Source organism: Ceratotherium simum, chromosome 12, assembly GCF_057802395.1.
Source record: "Ceratotherium simum simum isolate JZ-2026a chromosome 12, ASM5780239v1, whole genome shotgun sequence".
In the NCBI taxonomy this organism is placed as follows: Eukaryota; Metazoa; Chordata; class Mammalia; order Perissodactyla; family Rhinocerotidae; genus Ceratotherium; species Ceratotherium simum.
In genome coordinates, this window is record NC_141911.1 from 23,527,927 (window position 1) to 23,548,009 (window position 20,083).

A 20,083-nucleotide genomic window follows, 5' to 3' on the forward strand; every position below is an offset into this window, starting at 1 on the left:
ATAGGCATTTTAACCTACATGCCCAATATACATCTGCATGGCTCACTCACGTCTTTCAGCTCTCTGCTCAAATGTACCTTCTTCAGAGAAGTCTTCTGTAACCATCCTATGTAAAATAGAACCTCTCCCTCACTCTCCATCCCGTAATCCTTTTTAGTTTTTCTTCATTGCACTCATCACGTCTTATCTAAATTTACATATCTGTTTTAGGTAAGCTCTATTAAAAGCTGAATCCTTATTCATCATTTTACCTTCAGTGCATAGAACATACTTAACAAATATTTATTAAAGCAAGAGGAACGGAATATTGATGAAGGATAGATGTATAAATCGGCTTTACACCAATGCATAATAGAAATAATGAAAAGATACTTACTTTTCCTTTTTCTCTTGTTTGTGAGCTTCTCTCGTAATTTGAGCTGCTTTTCTACTATACGGATGGATGACTTTTTTTTCCCGTCCTACACTTTTTCCCTTTGGTGCTTTAGGCTAAAATGTAGGAAAACACACGACACACATAGTAAGACGCATAAGTGATTTCTGTCCAAGTTTTTCTTTTGAAATACATTTTAAAAACGGTAATATATTGTTACAACCTATTCCACAGAAATACAAAGGATCATAAGAAACTACTAAGAACAATTATATGCCAACAAATTGGACAACTGTAAGAAATGGATAAATTACTAGAGACGTACAAACTACCAAGACTGAATCATGATGAAATAGAAAATCTGAGCAGACCAATTACTAGTTAGGAGATTCTATCAGTAATCAAAAAGCTCCCAACAAAGAAAAGTCCAGGACCAGAAGGCTTCAATGGTGAATTCTACCAAACATTCAAAGAAGAATTAATACTAATCCTTCTCAAACTCTTCCAAAAAATATAAGAGGAGGGAACTCTTCCCAATTCATTTTATGAGGCCAGCATTATCCTGAGACAAAAACCAGACAAGGATGCTACAAGAAAAGAAAATTATAGGCCAATATCCCTAATGAACATGGATGCAAAAATCCTCAACAAAATATTAGCAAATCAAATTCAACAATACATTACAAGGATCATAGACCATGATCAAGTGGGATTTATTCCAAGGATGCAACAATGATTCAACGCCCATAAATCAATCAATGTGATAGATCACATGAAGGATAAAAATCATATGATCACCTCAGTCTATGCAGAAAAAGCATTTGACAAAAGTCAACATCCATTTATGATAAAAACTCTCAACAAAGTGGGTATAGAGGAGAGGTACCTCAACATAATAAAAAGGCCATATATGACAAGCCCACAGCTAACATCATACTCAACAGTGAAAAGCTGAAAGCCTTTCCTCTTAGAACAGGAACAAGACAAAGAAGCCCACTCTCCCCACTTTTATTCAACGTAGTACTGGAATTCCTAGCCAGCAACTAGGCAAGAAAAAGAAATAAAAGGCATCCAAAATGGAAAGGAAGAAGTAAAACTGTCACTATTTGAAGATGACATGATATTATATACAGAAAATCCTAAAGATTCCATCAAAAAACGAATTTAGTAAAATCGCAGGTTAGAAAATCAATATACAAAAGTCTGTTGCATTTCTATGCACTACTAACGAACTATCAGAAAGAGAAATAAAAAATAAATCCCATATAATTACATCAAAAAGAATAAAATACGTAGGAATAAATTTAACCAAGGAGATGAAAGAACTATAAGAAAATACTGAAAACTACAACTATATTGAAAACTACAAGATATTAATGAAAGAAACCAAAGACACAAATAAACGGAAAAATATTCTGTGCTCATGGATTAGAAGAATCAATACTGTTAAAATGTTCATACTACCCAAGGCAATCTACAGATTCAATGCAATACTTATCAAAATTCCAATGGAATTTTTCACAGAAATAGAACAAATCATCCTAAAATTTGTATGGAACCGCAAAAGGTCCCAAACAGCCAAAGCAATTTTGAGAAGGAAGAACAAAGCTGTAGGCATCAAGCTCCCTGAATTCAAACCATATTACAAAACTACAGTAATTAAAACAGTACGGTATTGACATAAAAACAGACACACAGATCAGTGGAACAAAATAGAGAGCCCAGAAATAAACCCATGCGTATACAGTCAATTAATTTACAACGCAGGAGCCAGGAATATACAACGGGGAAAGGACGGTCTCTTCAATAAATGGTGTTGGGAAAACTGGACAGCCACATGCAAATGAATGAAACTTGACCACTATCTTACACCATACACAAAAATTAACTCAAAAATGGATTAAAGACTTGAACATAAGATCCGAAACCATAAAACTCCTAGAAGAAAACATAGGTGGTAACCTCCCTAACACAGGTCTTGGCGATGATTTTTTGAATCTGATACCAAATGCAAAAGCAACAAAAGCAAAAATAAACAAGTGGAACTACATCAAACTAAAAAGCTTCTGCACAGCAAAGGAAACCATCAACAAAATGAAAAGGGAACCAACTGAATGGAACAAAGTATTTGCAAATTATATATCTGATAAGGGGATAATATACAAAATATACAAAGAACTCATACAACTCCACAGGAAAAAAAACAAACAATCCAATTAAAAAATGGGCAGAAGATATGAATAGAAATTTTTCCAAAGAATACAGATGGCCAACAAGTCCATGAAAAGATGCTAAACATTATTAATCATCAGGGAAATGCAAATCAAAACCACAATGAGATATCACCTCACATGTGTTAGAATGGTTATTATCAAAAAAAACAAGAAATAGGGCCAGCCCCAGTGGCCTAGTGGTTAAGTTTGCCACACTCCGCTTCAGTGGCCCAGGTTCGGTTCTCGGGCGTGGACCTACACCACTTGTCTGTCAGTGGCCATGCTGTGGCGGCAGCTCACATACAAAAAGAGGAAGATTGGCAGCGGATGTTAGCTCAGGGTGAATCTTCCTCAGTAAAAAAAAAAGAAATAACAAATGTTGGCAAAGATGTGAAGGGGTCTCTGTGCACTGTTGGTGGGAATGTAAATTGGTGCAACTGCTATGGAAAACAGTACGGAGGTTCCTCAAAAAATTAAAAATAGAACTACCATATGATCCAGCAATCTCACTTTTAGTTATTTATCCAAAGAAAACAAAAACAGTAACTCGAAAAGGTACATGCACCCCCGTGTTCACTGCAGTATTATTTACAATAGCCAAGATATGGAAACAACCTAAGTGTCCACTGATGGATGAATGGATAAAGAAATTGTGGTATGTATACACATACACACACACACACACACACAGGCAAATGGAATACTCTTCAGACACAAAAAAAGAATGTGATCTTGTCATTTGCAACAACATGGATATACCCTGAGAGCATTATGCTAAGTGAAGTAAGGCAGACAGAGAAAGATAAATACTGTATGATGTCTCTCGCATGTGGAATATCTAAAAAAAAAAAAAAGGGGGCCAGCCCGGTGGCGCAAGCAGTTAACTGCGCGTGCTCCGCTGCGGCGGCCCAGGGTTCACCGGTTCGGATCCCGGGCGCGCACCAACGCACTGCTTGGCAAGCCATGCTGTGGCAGCATCCCATATAAAGTGGAGGAAGATGGGCATGGATGTTAGCAAGGGCCAGTCTTCCTCAGCAAAAAAAAAAATGAGGATTGGCAGATGTTAGCACAGGGCTGGTCTTCCTCACACACACACACAAAAAAGCTCATAAATACAGGAAACAGACTGGTGGTTGGTGGTGGTTGACAGAGGCGGGGGGTGGAGGGTAGGAGAAATGGGTGAAAGGAGTCAAAAAGCAAAAAGAAGTAAAAACCATAGATTCAAGTTGTCTTTCTAATAATATCTTCCTCTGGCACTTATATTCCAAAGTCCTGTCTTACATGGGAAAGAATAAATACAAAGTTCCAGGTATGGCTCACAGCCCCAACCAATATCATCTTCCTAACCTAAATGATGTTTGTCTTTTACTTCCTATACCCTTCACTCTCCACCAAAGAAAAAAGTTTTGACTTTTGAAATCAGCAGAGCATAGCACGGAGTCAGAGAGAACTGAGTTGTAATCCTTTCTTGAACATTTAGTAGCTCTGGGATCAACAGCAAGTTACTAACTACTCTGAGGCCCAGTTTTCCTCCCCACTGGATATAGCCATTGGCATCTCAGCCTCTGGACACTGGGTGCTGCTGAGGACCCTAATATCTGTGCTGCCAATCTCATGGGATTGTTGTGGGGATCTAGGGAGATAGAAGATACAAAGATTCTTTGTAACATTAAATCATCATATGCATACCACAGGGCCTTGGTTATTTGCAAATGGCTTATGCATTTATGTCTGCCTTTCTGCTCTGCCTCCCAACTGATCCCAGATGGGAAATATGGCCGGAGTGGGTAAGTGGCAGGCCCTCTTGACTGCCTACTCAACAACCACTCACCCTCTCCTCCTTCCCAACACAACTCCAACTTTATTCACTCTCCCATTAGCCAAGTGCTTGAAGTGGGGCTGTACCCCTCTCAGCCCCAAGGGAGTGGAGAGTCTTCACTGGTCAAAACCAATCATAGTAATGCCATTGCCCTTGTCAGTGACTGGCTGATGCATGGACATGTGATGCAATTCTAACCAATGGACATAATGGGAAGTCTGCTGAGGGCTCTGAGAAACGCATTCCGGCTCTTATAAAGTCAATGCCTTTGATAATGTTGATGTTTTGATGCTTGAAGCTGTCCCAGCCATCTCTTTGAGCTCGAAGGGAAAAATATAAAGACAAAAGTTAACCACTGAGACTTTGATCCTCGTAATTAACTCTAGAGCTTCCCTGCCTAGAGATGTCTTGATATGTAGGATAATTCTGGTGATCATATATCCTTGTCTTAGTCAGCTTGGACTAATATAATAAATTGCCATAGACTGAGTGGCTTAAACAATAAAAATTAAATAATAAAAATTCATTTCTCACAGTTCTGGAGACTAGAAGTCTGAGATCAGAGTGGTTGGGTTCTGGTGCGAGTCCTCTTACAGACTCCAGAGGCCAGACCTCTCCTTGTATCCTCACATGGTGGAAAGAGACAGCTAGCTAGCTCTCTGGCCTTTTCTTCTAAGGGCACTATTCCTACTCATGAGGTCTCCACCCTCATGACCTAATTACCTGCCAAAAGCCCTACCCCCAAATACCATCATGTTGGTGACTGGATTTCAACATATGGATTTTAGGGAGACACATACATTCAGTCCAAAAGATACAAACAAAACTAGACATTTCAGTAATTTTTTTTATTCCTACATAATTCTATATCTTATCCCACCTATCCACAAAGCCCCCAGAGATCCAGGCTCCTTCCATCTTGTTATCCACTATCCTTAGGCTTTAACCTCCTATATATTCATACAGTCCCCAAGATGGCTTAATACCAGGTCTAAACTCTAGCCAGCTAAAGCAGAAAAGAAAATCAAAAAGCTTACCCTTTTCCTTTAAGAACAAGATCTGGGAATTTGCAGTCTTCTGATTGCATCTCATTGACCAAAATGAAATCAGAGAGTTATATAAGGGAGAGTAAGTAAATACAATCTTTATTCTCAAAAAAAATACATTACTATAGAATAAAAAGAGTCTATTAGGGAACAGCTGGCAGTTTCTAACATATCTAATACCGAAAAAGGTAAAGTGTTTCTAGAATCTTCTCTTCAAAACTATTGTCATTGCCTTAATTCAGCCTCATTATCTTTCATAAGTATGGCCTTATGCTCTTACTGCTAGTCCTTTTTTCATGGCCTTTTTTCATGGAAGTCAAAGAGCTTATTTTTCTACAACACTATCTAGTAAAGTCCCTCTCCCCTGCTATAAGAGTTCTACCAGCTCACAGTTAGGTCCTAAATCCTTAACATGGAAAACAATCTACCTCCAACCTACATCTCCAGCATTATTTCTCATTCTTCAAAACATCCTTCATTCCACTCTTACCGAAATTCTCACCATTTCCAGAACACACTTTGCCGTTTCATAACTTCTTGGGACTATACTTGTTGTCACCTCTGCCTGCAAAATCCTTTTCCTTACTTGTCCTCAAGTAAGGACCTCAAAGACATAGCTCAAGACACAGCTCAAAGTCACTTCCTTTGTAAAACTCCATAGGCAGAATTAATTAAAATGACCACCAATTCCTCATTCACACATGTATTCATTCCTTCAACAAACATTTACTGCTCACTTCTTGATAAACCTGACCAGAAAAGATAGCTCCAAGTCTGAAACCCAGAATGGCACTGGAAGTTGGTTACAGATATAAAGGAATAAAGAGTGAAACCATCATAAAACAGTATGTACATTCTTTTGTGTTTCTCTCTGCACATGGGGAGGCAAGGGGAAGAAAGGAAGGTGTGTTTGCTAGGTAAACTTAGCAAATATAAATCAAGTAAAAACTTTCAGAACTCGTGGTAGGCTGCCTCTCAGATGGCCCCCAATGAGCCCCACCTCCTGATGTTCATGGCCATGTATAATCCTCTCCCCTTGAGTGTGGACCTAGTGACGCACTTTTTTTTTTTTTTTTTAAAGATTTTATTTATTCATTTTTTTCCCCCCAAAGCCCCAGTAGATAGTTGTATGTCATAGGTTCACATCCTTCCAGTTGCTGTACGTGGGACTCGGCCTCGCGTTGGACGGAGAAGTGGTGCCTCGGGGCGCGCCCGGGATCCGAACCCGGGCCGCCAGCATCAGAGCGCGCGCACTCAACCGCTAAGCCACGGAGCCGGCCCTAGTGACGCACTTTTAATGAACAGCATTTGGCAAAAGCGATGAGTTATCAATCCTGAGATTAGGTTTTGAAAGGACTCTGGCTTCCAACTTGCCTACTCTCTCTTTTGCTGTCTTACTTGGCTTGCTCTGATGGAAACTAGTAGTCACATGTAGTGAACTGCTCTAAGGAGAGGCCTATGTGACAAAAAACTGAGGGAAGCCTCCAGCCAACAGCTACTCAAGAACTGAGGTCCTCAATCCAACAGTCCACGAGGAGCTGAATCCTACCAAGAACCATGAGAGTGACCTGGGAAGTAGATCCTCTCCAGTCGTGCCTTGAGATGAAACCACAACCTCAGGTTATACCTTGATTACAACCTGGTGAGAGAGAAACCTTGAGGCAGAGGATTCTGGTAAGCCATGCCTGATCCCTGACCCCCAGAAACTGTGAGATAATAAACGCTGTTGTTTTAAGCCACTAAATTTTGGGATAGCTTGTTATACAAAAAGAGATAACTAATGCAAGACCAAAAAACAAAGCAAAGGTGTGCTCTTTGAAAACATATCTTTATTCCATATATCCTAACAAATAAAATGCTTTCTAAAATGAAAGGTCACAAAAATTTCAAAAAAAGATGCTCTCTGAAGCTGCTAAAACTTAACAACTAAAGTTACAGAGCTGTGTAACACTGTAACATATCAGCAATATGTCCAAGTCTATAAAAAATTTCTTTTAAAGATTTAAAAACTTTCTTCAGAACAAAGAAATAGTTTGATACCTTTGGAGTAAGAAAATGTCCTCACAGCTTTAGAAGATCTCACTTAAAGAAACTCCAAAACTCAGCACAAAGAAGGTACAAAGAAACTGAACTCATATTCTGACTCAACTGTAGTTTGTGATTCCTTATAATAATTTATTCATGAAAAAGTTGCCTCAAGGCAGGATATGAATATATAATAAGGCACAGAAATATGTACAATAACTTATTAAATTTAAAAACATTTTCATATTTTTCAATATATTACAATAAAAAATGCTTCAACAGGGGAAAACTAAAGTAAAATGTTATCAATAAAATGTTAATCTATTAAGCAATCTATTCAAGCTAAATATCTCTTAACTAAAAAGCAATTAATCTCTATCAGTCAGGGGTTCTCCAAATTTATTTTGTAGAGCATCTGATAGTTACAGGATGGTACGGAATATAAACATATAACAAAACTGGGGAAAAGGGTCTAAAGTGTATTTTCTATGTAAGATTATTATTTATGTTTTAAAAAGCACCAAATTTAACTCTCAAAGATATAGCAAAAATAGCATCTTTTTTCATAGGTATAACTAATAGATTGTTTTGAATAACTATGCCTACTTTGAAAAGTTTCTGGTACCACAGGAATATTCCAGTCAGAAAACAAGTATTACAAGTATCTCTTTTCTACAATCTTTAGTGATTACTTCAGAAAATTCATTCTAAACTATTCTTTGGATTCATAATTCAGAGTTAATAGAAGTAAACACATAAGTTGCTTATTCAAACAACATAGCAACAGAGAGAGGTATTTCAGGGGCAATATGCTTCAGATATTCCTTTTAAAATAATAAATAACAAAAAAACTTTTCCTAAAAGACCATCAAAGTCATCATAGAATCTAGGCTCAACTAGAGACAGAAATGCTATTTTGACTACCCAGTGTAACTAGAAACCTAGAAGAATGATCATTCTACCAAAAACATGAAGGTATATGAATACTTAAGAAAAATAAGTATAAGACTAAAGCCATGCCTATAACAGAGAAAGCTTACAGTATAATACCTTAAATACCAAAATAAATTATAGAATATAATGTATTAAATCACTTAACATCAATAACATGATGGAAACGGCATGGACTAATTAAGAGAATCTTAATTCACCCCAGTACATGTTTCTTGCAAATATGATGCCATGACAAATGTCAATGACAACTAGTTAGGGCTTCCAGTAGGAACTTAATGACTCTCCACATAAGCCTTTCTAAAAAGCCCAATTTTCAAGGACCATTTCAAGTTCAAGTTCACCTCTCCCTTGAAGCTATCCACAAATAACTACTGCAGATGTTACTAACCTTTCTCTCTTAGCAGCATTTACCACTTAGCACCTAATAATATACTGCAAAGACCAGTTATTTAACTGTATACTTGTGTTTTATCTCCTCAATACCGGCTCCTTGAAGATTGCAAACATGTCCTGAGGTTGAAAATAATAGTTTGAAAGAAGTAAAAGTAGGATGTTGCCTTGAGTGAACATTTACTGAGCACCCACTGTGTATTGGACATTGAGCTACTATGAATTAAAAATATTAAAAATGTTCTCTAGGGGCCAGCCCGGTGGCACAAGCGGTTAAGTGCGCACACTCAACTGCGGCGGCCCAGGGTTCACTGGTTCAGATCCCGGGCGCACACCGACACACCGCCTGTCAGGCCATGCTGTGGCGGCGTCCCATATAAAGTGGAGGAAGATGGGCACGGATGTTAGCCCAGGGCCAATCTTCCTCGGCAAAAAAAGAGGAAGACTGGCAGATGCTAGCATAGGGCTGATCTCCTCACAAGAAAAAAAAAATGTTCTTTAAAACAGTATGAAATACTGCATATAAAAATTTTTAAAATAGCCCATAAACAACGCTCTCCTTAACATTAAGAAAATATCTTAATAATTCTCTAATGCAGACTTTAATTTTATCGTTCAGGCAAAAATCTAACATCAAGTTCAACTTCTTTTTTATATTATTTCCCACTCCGCCACCAATATCAAGTCAAAATTAACCTTTTCTCCCAGTCTCTGCTACCACTCTTTACACCTCTACCTTATACTAGTGTTCATTAATTTAAAAAAAAAAAAAAAAAAAAAACATTTACTGAGCACATACTACCATGTACTAAGACAGGCACTGAGGCTCCAGGATCAAAAACAGACATGGACTTGCCCTCATGGAGCTTACAATCTAGCTATCTCATGAATAACTATATAATTTAATAAGTGCTGGCCAGAAAATGGACAGAAAACACAGGGTCCTGAGCGCATATAATAAATGGACCTAACTTTGGGAAATCAGGAAAGGCCTCCTGGAGGAAGTGACTTGAGACTCATTTGTTTTTTTTTTTCTGAGGAAGATTCGCCCTGTGCTAACATCTGTTGCCAATCCTCCTCTTTTTTTTCTAGAGGAAGACTGGCCCTGAGCTAACATCTGCGCCAGTCTTCCTCTACTTTGTGTATGTGAGACACCGCCACAGCATGGCTGGTGCGTGATATAGGTCCACACCCGGGATCTGAACCCGTGAACCCTGGCCGCTACAGTAGAAGGTGCAGAACTTTAACCACTCGGCCACAGGGCCAGCCCCAGAGACCTATTTGTTTTTTAGGAAGACAACCTGAGCTGCTGTATAAAGAACAGTTTGGAAGGAGTTAGAGTCAGAAGGAGCAAGACTACTGGAAAGTATTGAAGTCATTAAGAGATGACAGTGGAGTGGACTAAGGGTGGTGACAGTGAAGATGGAGAGAAATGGCAAAATTTGAAATTGATTTTGAAGAGAGAATGATAGGACTGGAATATGCAGAGTGAGGGAAAGGGAGGAATCAAGTGTGACCATCAGGTTTGCCACACAAGCAACCACAAGTTCAGAAGCATCATTTAGTAAGACAGGAATGGCATGGAGACAGGCGCATCAAGAATTCACTTTTAGGGGGCTGGCCCCATGGCCTAGTGGTAAGTTTGGCATGCTCCACTTCAACAGCCTGGGTTCACGGGTTCGGTTCCCAGCTGTGGACCTGCACCACTCAGCAAGACATGCTGTGGCGGTGACCCACATATAAAATAGAGGAAGATTGGCACAGATGTTAGCTCAGGAGGAATCTTACTCAGCAAAAGAAAAAATTCACTTTTAGATACTAGTTTAAGATGCCCGGGTGACAGTTAAGTAGAGATGTGAAGTACGTAAATAAATATGAGTCTGGCACTTAGAAAAAAGGTCTGGGCTGAAGATCCAAATTTGGAATGACTTAGTGTTACAGGTTGTACTTTAAAGCCAGCAGAGATGATAAGAATCCATTCGGTAAAAGAGTAAGAAAAGAAACGGGCCTAGGGCTAAGCTCAGATGAAGTATAGACATTTAACGAGCACCTACAACGTAATGGGCACTGTTATAAAATCAATGAGAAAAAGATCAGCAACCTAAAATAAAAATGGGAAAAAGAATACAAGCAAGTCACAGAAAGAGTTAATACAAATGTTTTCAAAGTTTTGAAAAAATGTGTGGTTTACCTTAAAAGAAATGTAAATTAAAACTTCAATAAAATAGGACTTTTAACATAAAACTGAAAAAGACTTAAAAAAATTAACACTGCATTAGTGAGGGTGTGAGTGAGTTAGCCGTCTCATACATAAGTAGAGTGTAAACCGGTACAATCTTCTGGAGGGCAATTTGATAGTTCTTATCAAGACAAAAATTACACGTCTTTTGACCAAGGAATGCTACTTCTATTAATTTAGTCTACAGACATATTTACACATGTACAAAAAATATAAGAATAATCAATGCAGTAGTGCTGGTAGTAGTAGAAAAATGGAAACAGCTTATGTGTCCAAACACCTGGTTAAATAAATTACAGTAAAAGCAAACAATGGGGTATCAACTGTAAAAAGCAAGAGGTAGATCTATATGTACTTACATAGATTGATCTCTAAGATCAGGTACGACAAAGAAAGCAAGGGGCTGGAGTGTGTTTAGTATACTATTTATATAAAAAAGGAGGTTAGAAGATACATACATATGCTGGTACATGCATATAAAATATCTGAACAGCTATCTAAGAAACTGTTAGCAGTGGTTGTTTCTGAGGTGAACCGGGGCATTAGGTAACAGAATTGGAGGAAGATTTACTTTTTGTGGTAGGCAGAATAATGCCCTCCCTCCCAAAGATGTCCGTGCCCTAATTCCCTCAGACCTGTGAATATATCCCTATGCACAGCAAAAGGGACTTTGCAGATGGGATCAAAGATCTTGAGATGGGGAGATTATCTTGGATTATCCACATGGGCCCAATATAACCACAAGGGTCTTTATAAGAGGGAGGCAAGAGGATCACTGTCAAGAGGATCACTGGCCTTCTCTAGAGGAAGATTTGAGGATGCTACACTGCTGGCTTTGAAGATGGAGGAAGGGGCCAAGAGCCAAGGAAGGTAGGCAACCTCTATAAACTGGAAAAAGCAAGGAAAGAGATGTTTCACTAGAGCCTCTCGAAGGAAGTCAGCCCTGCCAACACCTTGATTTAAACTCAGTAAGACTCATATTTGGAATTCTGATCTCCAGAAATCTAAGAGATTACATCTGTATTGTTTTAAGCCATCATCTTGTATTAAGTTTTCACAGCAGTAATAGGAAATTAACACACCTTTCATGGACAACTATTTTTTACTGTTTTTTTTTAAACCATATACATGTAATATTATTCCAAAAAAGGTTGGTACACTAGGTAGATTTTCATTAACGTTTTCTTTAGTTTTACTAACTTTCAGGAGCAAGTTTTTAGTAGCAGGTAATCATTTTAATATTTACTAAGCTTACAGACATAAAAACAAGACACATAGACCAACAGAACAGAATTTAGAGTCCAGAAATAAACCCATGCATATATGGCCAACTAATATTTGACAAGGGAACCAAGAATGCTCAGTGGAGAAAAGACAGTCTCTTCAATAAATGGTGCTGGGAAAACTGGACATGCAAAAGAATCAGACTGGACCCCTATCTTACACCACTTGCAAAAATTCACTCAAAATGGATTAAAGATTTAAATATAAGGCCTAAAACCATAAAACTCTTGGGAGAAAACACAGGAAAAAAGCTCTTTGACATTGACTTTGGCAATGATTTTTTGAATCTAACACCAAAAGCAAAAGCAACAAAAGCAAAAATAAATAAGTGGGACTACATCAAACTAAAAACCTTCTGCACAGCAAAAGCAACAGTAAACAAAATGAAAAGGCAACCCTCAGTATGAGAAAAAATATCTGCAAACCATATATCTGGTAAGGAGTTAATATCCAAAATATATAAGGAATTCATACAACTCAGCAGGAATAATAACAATCCAATTAAAAAATAGAGGACCTGAACAGACATTTTTCCAAAGAAGATATACAAATTGCCAACAAGTACATGAAAAGAGGCTCAACATCACTAACAGGGAAATGCCAATCAAAATCACAAGGAAATATCACCTCACACCTGTTAGAATGGTTATTATCAAAAAGACAAGAGATAAACGCTGGAGAGGATGTAGAGAAAAGGGAACCCTTGTGGAACCCTTGTGAACTACTGGTGGGGATGTAAATTGGTACAGCCACTACTGAAAACAATATAGAAGTTCCTCAAAAAATTAAAAGTAGAATTACCATATGATCCAGCAATTCCACTTCAGCAGAAATACCTGAAAGAAATGAAATCACTATCTTGAAGAGTTATCCACACCCCCATGTTCACTGCAGCATTATTTACAACAGCCAAGACATATGTAAACACTCTAAGTGTCCACTGACAGATGAATAGTAAAGAAAATGTGGTGTGTACATATATATATACACACACACACACACACACACACACACACTAGAATATTATTCAGAAACAACAAATAGCTTTGGAATCAAACATAATGGTAACTATACAAAAAAGCAAGAGAATTATAAATACAGAATTTAGATACTCTCTACCACTGAGGTGCTCCTGAAGATTACAGGTTCAAGGAGGGGAGCACAGTGGCTTTCAAAAAGCTATGTTATGTTGTATTCCTTCAACCAGATAATGGATAAACGAGAGTTCCTTATACTGCTCATCTTTCTATTTAAGTGTGTTATATACACACTCTGGAGCATCTACTCAATTTTTAAGAAATCACAACAAAACTGTTTCAGCGCCGAGGCGGGAACGGGGGCGTGGAGGCAGCATGTGGGGCCGGAGTGAGTCAGAGAGGGGCGGTGAATAGACGCCGAGAAGAGGCGACTGAGTCCACGCAGTGTACACCGGCAGGAGGGGGCAGAGGTGTGCGGAAGCAGCGTTGTCACTAGTTTTGCCGCCCCCCCGGGCCCCCCCCCCCCGGGGACTAGCGAGAAAATGTCAAGTTGTGGACTTTCCCCCGAGGGCGCAGCGGCCGGGAAGAAGTCAGGCACAAGGCGAGAAGCGGCAGGGTGCCCTGTGCGCACTCAGAACTCAGAAGCTCAACTTGAGGGTCGGCAAGCGGGGCCGGGACCCGCCTCCGGGCGGCCTCGCCCCTCGCCCCGCAGCCCCGCACCCCGGTGTGCCGCCCAGTACAACCACCTCGCGTCCTCCCCCTCCCAGCTTCCCAGGACCGGCCCCTCCCCCCTCCCTGCGGGACAAGAGCCTTCCAACGAAGCAAACGAGTTCAAGGGAGCGGGAGGGGGGCTCACCATGGCGACGTCCTCGCGGCCCCGGGGAACCTCCGAACTCCGGCAACCTCAACACCAGCCGCGGCAGCAACTCAGCGGGCGGCTCCAGCCCAAACACACGTGGGGTCGAAGACGCTGGGGCGGAGCAACCGGAAAGGGAGGGGCGAGTACGGTTCTCTGAAACGTCCCCGGGAACCGAGACCGGCTCTTTTTCGCCCGTGTTGGACTTTTCAGCCCCATGTCAGCGGGCAGCCTCCCTGCGTGCTCCCGAGGCGCGGCGAGAGGAGGGTGAGTTTGGCCCCGCGCCGAGTGCTCTGCCGGCGACGCTGGGGCTCCGGGCCAGTGGCGTCCGAGGCCTGGACTCGGATTTTGGGCATCTGCCCAGTGCACAGCTCCAGAGCTGAACAAGGCTCTCCTTTTGGGGGCTCCTGCCTCGCAGAGGCTGGCGCTTCCCAGGAGGGCTGCTTGGAGGAGGCCCGCGTCCTGATGAGGCGAATGGCCCTGCCATCTGCTCCTCCCTGTACCAGATTGCTTGAGCAAGGCTTTCCCTGCAGAGTCTTAGTTTCTTCATCCGTAAAGGCCACTCCCACGTGTTCAAGGTCCCTTACAACTCAGTTTTTCTGTGTTCTTCTCACAATGTGTAAGAGTTTCTGTTTCATGTATGCTAGTTAGAATTGCATAAACAATATATTCATTCAACAAATATTTATAGGTTGCCTGCTGTGTGCCAGGCATTGGGGATATTCTGACAATATACCTGACCTCACCCAGCTCATAATCCTGTTCCCCAAGAAAAAAATAGCTATAACGTAAACAGTAGATATTTATTTGGGCAATTAGAATTGCAATTCCAGAGACAGATTTATGCAGAAACCCAAATTGTACTCTGAGGAAGAAGAGGAGACAGGGATTTATAAAGGCAAAAAAGAAATTTACACAGGCTGTTTTGCAAAATTTCTGATTGGTGCTGGCAACAACTGTTACTTCTTGGCTATAAGTGATTGGTTGCTAAGGCCATCTCTAAGGCAGTTAAGTTCTTATCTACCGGAGTAAGCATATTTCTTGAAAGAAGGTCAAGATGACAACAGTGAAGCACGGTTCAAAAGTTACGTTCCTTCTGGGTAGAGATGTAGTGTGCCTACATAAGCCCCATTTCCTTAATGGCCTCCCAGCTCCATTTTAGAAGCCTTGACATATGTTATGCCATTTTGTTATGCTGTCTAAAATCCAGTAGGACATGTTAAAAAAATAAATATTATTTCAAATAGGATAAGTACTCTGAAGAAAATAAAGCTGGTGGGGTTGGCAGGAAAGCTGTTTCACACACAGCAGTTTCTGAAACCCTCTTTTGGGAGTGATAGTTGAGCAGAGACCTATGTTAAAGAAAAAAATTATTCAAGACACTTGTTAAGGAATGGTAAGGCAGACTTTTTTCAGGAGGGGCCATTACCCTGGGTATAGGGATCGCTGCCATGGAGTCTTGCAGTTGAGGAGAGAGATAGGGCTCAACTCCAAATGCAGCATGGGCAAGTGGGAATTTATAGCCAAGGAGCAAGGTTGGGGTTAGTGGATGGAAAATTACTGAGAGGAAACATCAGGGGTAAAAGGACATTCTGACTAAACCAACCTAACAAAATTTTTGCTGAAGGCAGGCCAGGGTGATCAGACATCACTAGGAAGATGGTGGAGGATCAGGAACCTGATTGGATATAGATATGGAGGTTGACTAGAAATGGAGGATTGAGGATTCTGGCTAAATTGACTTTCTTGCTAAAATTGGACAATGCAGAAAAGAACAGGAGGTCAAAAAGTACAGGCCTACTTGAAAAAGAGTTCAGGGAAACCTGAGTAAAGTTTGGTCAAGGAGAGAATCTTGGCACCTGAAACCATGCATGGGAAGAAGCTACAGGCAAGGGTGAAGTTAGGTGTGCCTACATATGTGTGTGCGGGTATGTGTATTTAACCAACCAATGTGTCCATTTTTAAAAATAGATTAAATTGTAAACAAGAATGTGTGACCAGAAGGTCCGTGAATCTAGGGGCAAGGCATTTTCACATGGCTTTTAAGTGCGTAAAAGTGCATTCTGTGTGGATCTACACAATGAAAGTCACATATGCAGTCTATACTGTGGAGACCTTACTCTATTGAGGACTCCAATTAATCAGAATGTTTACACCCTACTTCTATACTCTAACCATTTCCTGGGAAGCCAACTTACATCCATCCTAACCCATTCTCTGAGTCTGGCCCGGTGCAAGTCAGCTCCCTGAGTTCTATGTTACTGCAAATCCAGTAAGCATTAAATCCTCATTCTGGCTGTTTCAGCTGTTACTAATTGCTCTACTGATCACAACATCCCTACCTGCTCCTACCCTGTTTCTAAATTTCAAATTGCCAACAACTCAACAAGACATATATCCTAAATTTTCGTTTTATTTTAGTTTGGGTTTTGAAAATACAAGACTTTATATTTTCCCCATTCAGATTCAACCCCTAAATAATATTGATTATGGGCAAGGTACAATATTCAAAATACACTGTAGCAAATGCACAAATGAGTTATACAAAGTAAAAGTAAAAATAACAATGATGACTAATACTTGGTCATAATTTAATGAGTACATGCACCACTGTGATAAGCAGAATTAATCCCCTCTCTCCTCCTCTGCAATCCAACACCCCTGCCACCCAATGACCACTGTAGATAGTTTGGAGACATCTTTAAAGATATTTTCCTGTCTTTTAACAAATATACAGAGATGTGTGTGTGCGCGTATAATGGCTAAATATTTATTAACATTAGATATTGATACAATAAGAATACATGCTTAATTTCTAAGGTAACCATTAAAAGAGTAGAAACAGGGTACATAATTCTGAACAGGATACAAACAAATAGAGAATATGAATGGAATGATAAAAAAACCACTTGGGGGGGCTGGTCCGGTGGTGTAGCAGTTAAGTTCATGCATTCTGCTTCAGCTGCCTGGGGTTCGCTGGTTTGGATCCTGAGCATGGACCTACTCACCGCTCATCAAGCCAGGCTGAGGCAGTGTCCCACATAGAAGAACAAGAAGGACCTACAATTAGGATATACAACTATCTACTGGGGCTATGGGGAGAAAAAGGAAAAAGAGGAAGATTGGCAACAGTTGTTAGCTCAGGGCCAATCTTCCTAAAAAAAAAAAAAACACTTGGATCATTCAAATCAAGGAAATAAAGGGAAAAAAAGAAGCATAGGATAGTAGGGAAAATAGAAAACAAAAATATGGTGGGAGATTTAATTTCATATAATAATAATTATGGACTAAGTGCACCCAATTAAAAAATAAATGTCAGATTGGATTTAAAACATACACTGTGTCCATTTATGAGATACATCTAAAATATAATGAAACAGAAAAATTAAAAAACAAAGATGGAAAGAGTAATGCTAAGCAAATACTAACCAAAAGAATGTCAGTATAGATATATTAATGCTCTGCAAAGTAGATTATAAGTCAAAAAATGTGGTAGATAGAAAAGATCACCTCATAATAATAAAATGTTTCCATTTTAAATGTATGTGCAGTTAGTAAATGTATGTGCAGTTAGTAATATAGCTCCAAAAATATAATGGAACACTGATAAAATTTCAAGAAGTAGAAAAACCAACTGCCTTGGTGGTTTTTTAGTAATTAATAGAACCTTTTTTAGTAATTAATAGAACAAGCTGATAAAATATTAAAAATGATTTAGAAGACTTACCTATAACACAACTTGACCTAACAGATCTATTTAGAATAGTTTCCAAGAATATATGTATTTTCAAATATATATGGAAGTGTTAACAAAAATGACCACATATTGGGCCAGAAAGCAAGTCTAAACAAATTTGAAAAGATTGAAATTCTACAGAACGTGCTCTCTAACCACCATGCAATTAAACTAGAAATCAACAAGAAGATAGCCAGATTCCCAAATATTTAGAAATGTAATTAAGAATCATACTTCTAAGTAAGTCATGGTTAAAGAAGAAATCATAGCAAAAATTAGAAAATATTTTGGGCTGGACTATAAAAACAAATTCTTAGAAATATATAACCTATCAAGACCAACACAGAGGAATAGAAAACTTGAATAGCCCCATAATCATTTTAAAAAATGGTTACTCAAATATCTTCTCACGATAAAATGACAATCAAGATTTTTTTAGATTTTATAAATATATAGAAACAGAAATAGAACAGCACTTCCTTAACATGATAAAAACGTGGATTAGCAATAGTGATAGTGGGTATCATTGTCTTATTCCTGACCTCAAAGTGGGTATCATTGTCTTATTCCTGACCTCAAAGAGCAAGCTTTGGTTGAACCACTTTGGAAAACCACTTTGGCATTATCTAGAAACTTGAAATGTGTACTTCCTCCAACTCTGAGCATATACCCTAGGAGCTCCAGCTCTCATATGTATACGAATACGTATACAAAAATATTCATAACAATGTTGTTCATAATAGCCTAAACTAGGAAAAACTAATTGTTCATTAACAAGAGAATAGAAAAGTAAATTGTGGTAAATTCTATATAGTAATGAAATAAACAAACTCCAACTATGCTAAGGATAAATTTTTACTCATAATGTAAAAGAAGTAATAGACAAAAGGATGCATACAGTATAATTCCATTTATGCAAAGTTCAAACACAGGCAAAATGAGCTACACTACATTTTTTACAGATACTTTCACAAGTGGCCAGCAATATTTGTCAACTCAAGTGGTGGTTATCTTGGTGTTTGCTTTTAATTTTTCTTTATGTATCACATTTGTGTCTTATGTACTTTTGTGTTTGTAGGCTATACTTCATAATAAGAAATGTTAAAAAAAAATTTTAAGTACAAATATATTATTCCATCACTTTTGAATCCAGTATTATTGTTGAGAAGTCTCATGTTGCTCTAATTTTTGTTCCTTTGTGGGTAGTTTATTTTTCTGTGTGGAATCTTTTAATAATTTATCTTGCCTTTCTTCTTCAATTTCACTATAGTGTGTCTAGGTATTGATATTTCCTTATATGTCTTGGTACTTTATGGCCCTTTCAATTTCTTTTTGGGATTTGAATTATCTGGATATTGATAATTCTGTTGTTTCAGTCTTTTAGCCTTTCTTTTATATTTTCTATCCCTTCCTAATTTGATCTGCCAGTTTACTATTTTATTCTTTGATATAATCATCCTCCTATATATTCCATCCATTGTCATCTTCATTTCAACTACCTTATTTTTCATATATATTATTTACACTTGTTTTTTAAAGTAATTTCTTATCCCTTTACTTTATTACCATATTCTTCCTCAACTCTTTTGAATATATATTGTGCTTATTTTAAATTATTGGTTTATCTGTTCTAATAAACCTGCCTCATGTGTTATGTGTTTTTCAATTTTATTATTATTTTTTTAACTTTCTTTTAGAGTGGTTGTACTTCTCAGGTATGTATTTTCCATGAACCTGTAGCATCACATTTTGCTATGGAATCCGCTGTCTTGTCCTATAATGTGTATTTGGGAAGTGCTGAAAGTCATACCCTCAACTGTGTCCTTCTTGGAAAATTTGAGAACAAGGAGGGTCAAGTCTCAGAGGAGAGAGCTCCAGGGACTGCAGAACTTCTGTTGACAGGAGAGCAGAAGGCGAGAATGTCCAAGGGCATCGGTCATCCTGTACCTGTTTTCATCAGCTCCTCATAATACTGGGAGGCCAGTGATGTTCCCCATTCCTAAGGTGAAGCAAGAAAGACAAAAGCTACAATCACAACCTCTCCAGATCCTCCCTCTAGACACCCTGACACAGACACCCTCCACCCAGGAGACTGCTTCTTTCTCTGCCCACCTCCCACCCCACCACTTGCTGGTTCCCATCTTCCTAGGGGTTTCTCACAGTTGTAATTT

At 38.9% G+C, this 20,083-nt stretch overlaps 1 protein-coding gene across 1 annotated transcript in view; it reads right to left on the reverse strand.

Annotated features, from left to right (window-relative positions):
* TMA16 (translation machinery associated 16 homolog) overlaps positions 1 to 14,383 on the reverse strand; it is a 30,520-nt gene extending 16,137 nt beyond the window's left edge. The window contains exons 1-3 of the mRNA XM_087437466.1: positions 14,177 to 14,383; positions 13,145 to 13,179; positions 377 to 489 (exon numbers count right to left, since the gene is read on the reverse strand). Coding sequence (XP_087293592.1) covers positions 377 to 489; positions 13,145 to 13,147 — 116 coding nt within the window. The 5' untranslated portion in view covers positions 13,148 to 13,179; positions 14,177 to 14,383. The remainder of the gene's footprint in view (positions 1 to 376; positions 490 to 13,144; positions 13,180 to 14,176) is intronic.
* Positions 14,384 to 20,083: the final 5,700 nt, after the last annotated feature.